General features: G+C 36.0%; 1 protein-coding gene across 2 annotated transcripts in view; it reads left to right on the forward strand.

The window, feature by feature from the left end:
• The window catches only part of SEMA3A (semaphorin 3A), a 164,104-nt gene extending 157,698 nt beyond the window's left edge, over nucleotides 1-6,406 (forward strand). For both annotated transcript variants that reach the window (XM_054399851.1, XM_054399852.1), the window contains 2 exons: nucleotides 4,278-4,420; nucleotides 5,951-6,406. In XM_054399851.1, the coding sequence (XP_054255826.1) occupies nucleotides 4,278-4,420; nucleotides 5,951-6,406 (599 nt within the window). The remainder of the gene's footprint in view (nucleotides 1-4,277; nucleotides 4,421-5,950) is intronic.
• Nucleotides 6,407-8,365: the final 1,959 nt, after the last annotated feature.

Here is an 8,365-nt window from a genome sequence, read left to right on the forward strand (position 1 = left end):
CCCAAGTCAGGCCAATTTACTCAAAGGGGAAAAAAGTTTGGAAAGTGCATGAATAGATGATGATTATGTCATGTTTTGACAACTCATGAATGCCCAACTAGTTTGTTTGAACTAGTTGATGTGGACTACTAGAAAGCTGACAAATTCCCAGTTGCACGATGCCATGCTTCTACATTGCAGGTGACACCATCCATATACTGGATTTCAGATGATATTTTCAGTTCCCCAATAGGAAAGTTTCACAGGGCATTAATCACATTTTTATTGCCAGCAAAATTCATGTCTTAGCTTTACCTTTTTACTATCAGGGCATTCATGAGAAAATTATGATCTGGGCTACCACATGTCCCATATTTTTAAACTTCTCTTGCCTTTGCTAGCTGTGCTTTAATACAACTGTAGGTCTTTTCTGTAACTTCATAGACAAGAAAAGGATTTGGGTTTTATATCTTCCATATTTGATAAACTTACTTGTCTTAAAAGATATCTTCTGTCCACAGGCAAGAGAGTAATCAAGCACAACTCTTTGGTGACAACAATCATAAGAACCCAAAGTCAGAAAAAAGCTATTGTATGGCACACCTGATCACAAGGAGTGTTAATACCCTGATCACAAGGATCTTTAATACAGCTTTGTCAAAATGAGTAGAGCAAGTATGAGATAATGACGAAATAAAGACAAAGTGGTTAAAAGAATCCATAACTTAAAAATTACTGATGGAATGAAGTTCTGGATTCTAGATTTTAAGGATACACTGTCAAAGTACTTAATGCTTTAGATTGTTCTTGAGTGAAGCTTACTTTAAATTAATTGTAAATTTATAAAGTTATCCTATATATATTTGTCATTTATATATAATTGCTTATTCTATCAGAGACATCTCCTGTACAGACAGCTGCACAGCCCGTAAACTTTCTGTGCCAAATTATTCTGAGTTTTACCTTGGTTCTGACAAGTAGTTTCCTGAACAGAAATGAAGAATTGGGTTTGTCTATAGCCAAAAATAAGCTCCAGCAATCATTTGCTACTAATCTACACATTTCCTTTGCAGTAATTGCCAGTTGATTCTCATGTGAACCAACAGAAACAAGAAAAATAAAAGAAAACAAAAGCCTTTTAGTGTGTATCTCACTTCTGAAGACTTTGCAGAATCTTACTTTGTTATCAGTGTGAAGCAATAATGCCTTTAATAAGGTTTTTGCAGCTCTTTCTGCTGCTTTTCTATGTAAATGTATTAGTAGTATAAAATATCTACACAGCAACATTAGAGGGAGCTGAGGATCCTTAACTGTACAGATATTTGGCCAGGTATTAATGCTTAAATCTAAAAGCATGGCCATCTTTATATTAGCTAAAGAACAATTTTTTTAAAGTGTTTCATACTCACACTATCAACAAAATTAATCAAGTTCTTTTCTATTTTTTTTTAATTTTTAAGAATTTGTAAATCAAGAGGCACCTCTTTTTTTCACATGATTTATCCCAAAGGAAGCTCAAAAATTACTTTGAATTTAACTGTGTAGTGAGATTCATTCATCTGCAAAGCAGTCTTGGTAGAAATATTTAGCCTTTCATACTTCTTCAATTATGTCAGAAATTATATATTTAAAGGAAATTTATCAGGGTAGTAAACTGATACGGTGGCTGGGTTCATTTTGGGAACTACAGCTCTCAGACAGGATTTGGGGTTGGATTTCATAAGCAACTTCATGACTTAAAATTTTCTAATTCCTCCAGCTGCTCTTCTGAACTTCACAGACTTTCATTCTTCCTCCTAGTCTCTTCAGTTTTTCTCTCAGTCCCAGAGCTGCACTCTGATCCTGTGATTATTCTGTCACTCTGCTTACTTTCTTACACTTCACGTGCTTAATATTACATAAACTTTACAGACGTTTCTGGAGCTGTTCTCTGCTCCATTAAATAACAGAAATGGAATTTGAAGGATCTATTAAATCCTTCCTCTCTTGTCACATGACTGTCATCCATACAATATTTTCTAGAGCTGTGAAGAGATTTAAAGGGATTTTCCTCCACTTTCTATGGTGATCTCTAACACTCTAGAATGCCATAGACCAGATCCAGGAGAAAGTTCCAAATTTTGAAATGACATCAGAGTTCTTACCATCAAGGTAATTTCCATTAAAAATTGTATTTAGCTTATTAGATAGTAATAATAGAATACTTAGAGACTAAAAATGATCAAAGGGATGGAACACCTCTTCTGTGAGGAAAGCCTGAGACAGTTGGGATTATTCAGCCTGGAGAAGAGAGGGCTTTGAGTGAGACCTGGTTGTAGTCTTTCAGTACTTAATGGGGACTGTAAGAAAGATGGGGACAACCTTTTTAGCAGGGCTTACTGTAATAGGACAGGGAATAACAATTTTAAACCAAAGGAGGGTAGACTTAGACTAGATCTAAGGAAGAAATTTTTCACAGTGAGGGTGGTGAAACATTGGGACAAGTTGTCCAGAGAGGTGATAGATGTCCCATTCTCCAAAACAGTCAAGGGCAGATTGACCAGGGCTCTGAGCAAACTAATGGAATATGTACCTGCTTATTGCAGGGAGGTTGAACTAGATGACTTCTAAAGCTGTCTTCCAAACAAAAATATTCTATGATTCTTTGATTCTAAGGATATTCTAGGTATCTACATTTTCCAGTAGAAACTTCTTTATATATTTAAAAATATGTGTCTGCTCATAAGCAGTAGGACCCTTGACAAAGAAAGATCTATTTCTGCCCTTTTTACCAGCGTTTAGGATATAGAAGACTGCCTCCTTGGATCAAATGAGACCAGTGTTACCCTTTTCTTGCTGCTTTGATCTCTAGTTCAATCCTCCATTGCTCCCCATCTTCCTGGCCCGATACTTCACTGACATTCTTTATGGGGATGTGGTTTCTCAGAGATGTCATAAAATTTGTTTCACTGAGTTGTTTATATAGCACCCCACTTACTTGCTGGAAAGGTTCACAATCCAGCAGAGGAAAGCAATCCATCCCATTCCCTATTTGTTTCATGTTAATGGGCCATTGGATGTTTCCTTACTGAGAACTGGGCAAGCACCAGTTCCTATTCTGTCCCGTATCCTTTCCCTCATCTCTCAGGTCTGCAAGTCATTATGGAAAGACATATCAACATAAACCAGGAGCTCAATTTTATTTTTACCTTTGGCTTAGTCATCTAGCAAACAGTCTGTGTTTGCTAGAAAACATGGCCAATATGATAAAGGAACATACAAAACTTGATGAAGGATTTCTTCTAGAGGATGGTAATTGAACATCATTTTCCCGTTAAAATATATCAAAAGACGTTTTCTAAAGACTTCAATTGCTAAAGATAAAAAACGGAAAATGGAAAGAACAACAAATAACAGTAAAGAGCCAGGAAATCCCATGAGATCAACACAGTGTTAAATAGTTTACCAACCCCTTCCTGCCCATTTACTCTCCAGGATTATTGTACTGTTGCAACTTAAGTCCGTAACAGCATTTTAAAGAGCTAAAGTGGTGAGTTGAAATATGATGCCTTACAGCCCCTGTGGTATTGGAGAAGAATCAAATGCCATAGTCCTATAGCTATATGATATTTCCAGCAAGTTGATGAATATCTTGAAACATTGTTGTTACAAAAGGAACTAATTTATTTAACTTTCTATTTTCCCTCCCATAATGTCTGGTTATTAACCTCATTACATTTCCATAAATTATAGCAGTATGAGAGGAAATGATTAATTGAAGATTGTTTCCTCAAAAACATTATTCCTGGTCATTAACAGCTTCAGCAAGCTGCAGTGCCATATAAGCTAAACACATTATACTACTTTTAAATAGCCTCATGTTTTATTACTTTACTCTAAAGTATTATGATCATAGAGCCCAGGAGGCATCATTACAGACATTCTGCAGCTATGCCCGGAGTTTTCTCACTGCATGCAGTTTGCTATTAAAAAATCTTGTTGTGTCCTAGGTAATTTCCTTGATGAACAATGATGAGGTTTACACAAAATTTCACAATGAAATTCATTAACTTCACATATGGAGATGTTAAAAACTGTTAGGATTCAAAATACAAAAACAAAACTTTTAAAAAACCAACAGGGATTCTTACAAAGATAGAGATTGATGGAGATTTTCCAAATGACTTAAGGTATGGGGAAATTTTTATTTTGAAGGTTTTTTTCTCTAAACGCCTTAAGGGAACCCAGTTCCTAAACAGATTCACTTAACAATTAAGATTTTTCTTTTTTGGTAATTTTTTTTTTGTTTTCCTTTACAGATAACCCAACTGGTCAGACCTTGGAAGAAAAGATTATCTATGGAGTAGAGAATAGCAGTACTTTTCTTGAGTGCAGTCCAAAATCTCAGCGTGCTTTAGTCTACTGGCAATTCCAGAAGCAGAGTGATGACCGCAAAGAAGAGGTACAGTAGAAAAATAAAGAGGTGTAACTAATTCTTTCTATGAAGATACATATTTGAACCTAAGCTCTTCCCAGAATAACATCCATCATTATTTTAGTTTAGCAGAATTTCTTAGGAATCTTATAATTTTTGTTGTTCTTCACTGTATTCTTACTCATTACCATAAAATCCACTAAATTCTGCAATAGATTTTGACAGACCATTACATCACAAAAAATCATATCCTCTTCCTAGCCAGCCCCTGCAAAACACACTGATTTTCCATTAGATATCTGAGAAATACAAAAAAGTTGGCATGCTGTCTAAGTGCCACCTGAATCTTGAATAAAATATGTAAAAGACCTTAAAACTACCTCTGAAAAATAGTCTTGCTGCATTAAATCTGCTGTTTGACCGGAATGCAGTCTAAGAGAAGCACTTCCTATGTACTGTACGTTCTTAGACTTTACTGGGGATAAGGCAGAGACAGAAAGAAGAAATGAGAACGGAAATGGACACAAGAGTATGAAAATTTGTACATTTTTTTCATCAAAAGTAATATTCATAGAGGTAAAACCACTGAGTTTCCCTGCTGACATTACACTAAGCTGATACTTTATTTTTCTTCTCCTCTTGTCACCAACATTCTTATGTTATTACTCACAGAGATTCCCAAGTTATGTTACTATCAAGCTGGGTCATACATATCTTTAGAAAATAAACTGCTCTGGCAGGTAGGGAGATGAAGCTGGGAAACAAAAACTTGTTTGTTGCATTGAATTATTTGTGAGTATTCCCTCATGTTTTATAAAGCATGTACTAAATACTTAGTTAGACTATCATCTTTAGATACTTTTACTATTTGCTTTGTTTGCATAGGTAGTAAATTACTTAGAATTTATTCTTGGTGGAGAGAGCAGCATATAGGTTTATGCCTTCTTTGCAGAAAAATGTGCACTGAAAGCATTACATTATATTATAGTTATTAATTAGTTCAGAAAAATACAGTATTTTGGACAGCAGCTTTTTGTATATTAAGATTTTGAGACTGAATCCTTATTATTCTCCAGTTACACAGAACCTACTTCTATGCATAAAGGTTTTTGTAGTTAGGAACAGTAGAAGGACAGAGAACCTTTCTTACCAATGTGTCTGGGCTTGACTAAAAATTAATGATAAATGTGACCTTGGTAATACAGTTAAATGCTTCCACGTTGATTCTGCTGATTTATAGGCTTGCATCTTCTACAGTCTTTCCAACAAGTTCCTCTGGCAGGGTTGATACAGATCTTTGTTCAGCAGCAATAGTGACTCAGGAGTAAACTCTCAACTCCTCACACTCTTTGCAGTGCATCAGGAGTTTTTCCAGAGTAGCAGAGTTTTCCATAAAGACAGATGACCGGTGAGGGGTTTTCCGTTCACATGTTTTTGGGAATATTTGGGAAGTTTTACACCTCAGAGGAGCGGTACTAAGGAACTAGTACAATTAGAGGATAATGTTGCATATGTATGAAAGATAACTATTGAAATTACCACTTATTTCAAATACAGATAAAAGTAGATGATCGCATGATCCGGACAGAACAGGGCCTACTTCTGCGAAGCCTTCAACGGAGAGACTCTGGTACTTATTTTTGTCATGCTGTGGAACATGGCTTCATTCAAACTTTGCTCAAAGTGACCCTGGAAGTGATCGATACTGACCACCTGGAAGAGTTGCTCCATAAAGAAGAAGATGGTGATGCCTCCAAGATCAAGGATGCTACCAATAGCATGACCCCCAGTCAAAAGATCTGGTATAGAGACTTCATGCAGTTAATCAATCACCCCAATCTCAACACGATGGATGAGTTCTGTGAGCAGGTTTGGAAAAGAGACCGCAAGCAACGCCGACAAAGGCCTGCCAATTCACAGGTGAACACAAATAAGTGGAAGCACCTACAAGAGAATAAAAAAGGTAGGAACAGGAGGACCCATGAATTTGAGAGGGCACCACGGAGTGTCTGAGCTACATTACCTCTAGGAACCTCATCCAAGTAGAAACTTATATAGACAGATAACTGGAAAAAAATGCAATATTCATGAACTTTTTCATGGCATTATGTGGATGTTTACAAGAGTGGAAAGTTCAAACAATTTCCACCGGGTTTAAATAAAATCCATTTCTAACTTCCTAGTGAATCCTTCCTCTCTACTCTGATTCTAAGACCAGAAGGACCATGGTTTCATGGATGACAGCTCATCTGGACCTAGCTTACTGCTCAAAAAGTTCTGCAAGTGTTCAACAGGCAACTTTTGCTTTCTCTTTTGCCTGAGATATAAACAAAAAGATGTATTTTGTGCTATCATCTTAAAAAAAGAGAAAAACAAAACCCACTTTTCACCATCAGCACTTCCATTTCTAGACTTATGTACAAAACTGCATGAACTCATTAAGCTGATGAACGTCTAAACACGATTGGACACAAGGATTTTGGTCTTGTTTTGTCTACCAGTTCTTCTGTTTATATGTACTAGAAGAGGAAAACCAATATTGAATGAGACAGTGGAAATCCAAACAACATAAGCCATCCATCATCTGGAAGAACAAGAAATGTGGAGTACACTGGCCTACTACTGATGACTTCTTTCAGCTTTGATCTAAAGATGTATTTTATTAAAACTAATTTAAGTGTACCATGAAAAATATGCAGCAAACATTAGCTCTTTTTCTAAAATAGATTAGACCTTTTGTGTTAGATATATTGTACTTTATAATTACTGGTTTAGAGGACAAAAAAGACAACTCCCAGTTATGAGCTGCTTTACTCTTTTGTTTGGAATATCTTCCAGGGGAAATAGTCACACTGAAGTTAACTTCCTCCCCTCTCAATAATGTATATGACTTGTAACTTTAAACAATTCTAAAATTAAGCTATTTTAACATGAAAGTTGTTGTATAGCATGGATGTCGTCTGCATTCTTTCTTCTAAGTATGGTATTTGAAATTATTCAACCTGTATAATACCTTGCTATGGATTGAACCAATGAAGAGGAGAGCATTGATTTTCAGTTGTATATTTTCTTTTAATTAAAGGGAAAAAAATTAAATAGCATTAAAGTACCCTCTACTAATTACACTCTTGCTTTCTTCATTCATAAATATTTGCAAATGCTGATATTTAAATACTATGGCTCATAGACTGTCAGATAATCAGTTTAAGGAGTCTTGTTCCCAGCTCAGTGGTAGAAACATGTCCACACTACGGATTCTCAGTGCTGCATTCTCTTTGTGGACCAGGTCACCCAAATGCAAAAAAAACAGCACTAGGCCACATAAGTAGTAACCTCTAAGCCAGCTCTCTGTTTTAAGATCTAAGGGATACTTTTATATATGGGAGAAGTCTGCTACAGTAGTAAATTGGTGAAATTCATCTTAAGACTAGTTTATAGTAAGAGATAATTTGGTCCTGGCCTTCTGTCTTATTCCATATAGAGGAGAGCAACAGGGTAAAACAGACAATATACTTGCACCGTAAGTGTCAGTTTAGGGTTATCAGTAGTCGATTTATTCACCTTAGCACAGATGTGCCTTTGGTCCCCAGTTCTATGGTGTCCAGTTCTTTTGAGATCATCTTTCTCCAGCCTCCCATATTTTATCTTGGTAGAGTCTGTAAATGACATGATTTCAGGTAATGTCATTGTGGGGAAAATTATGAGAACAAAGTTCTTAGTTTGTTAAAGGAGCTTTTATATAAAAGTGTGTCTGTATTGATGACTGATCTGTTTTGTTGTTATTCACTCCAGATTGTTTAATTTATCAATCACTACACTATCAGCCTTATCAGATACAGTATAACACAACTGCTGTGACAGCTTCTCTCACGATATGTCCCAGTCTCCTTGCAGCTCACTAATTCAAGTATCTTTCTGGTTAGTGAAAGCTTGGCTTCTTGCCTCAGTAGCAATTGGATTGCCACTAATGGC

Source organism: Indicator indicator, chromosome 3, assembly GCF_027791375.1.
Source record: "Indicator indicator isolate 239-I01 chromosome 3, UM_Iind_1.1, whole genome shotgun sequence".
In the NCBI taxonomy this organism is placed as follows: domain Eukaryota; kingdom Metazoa; phylum Chordata; class Aves; order Piciformes; family Indicatoridae; genus Indicator; species Indicator indicator.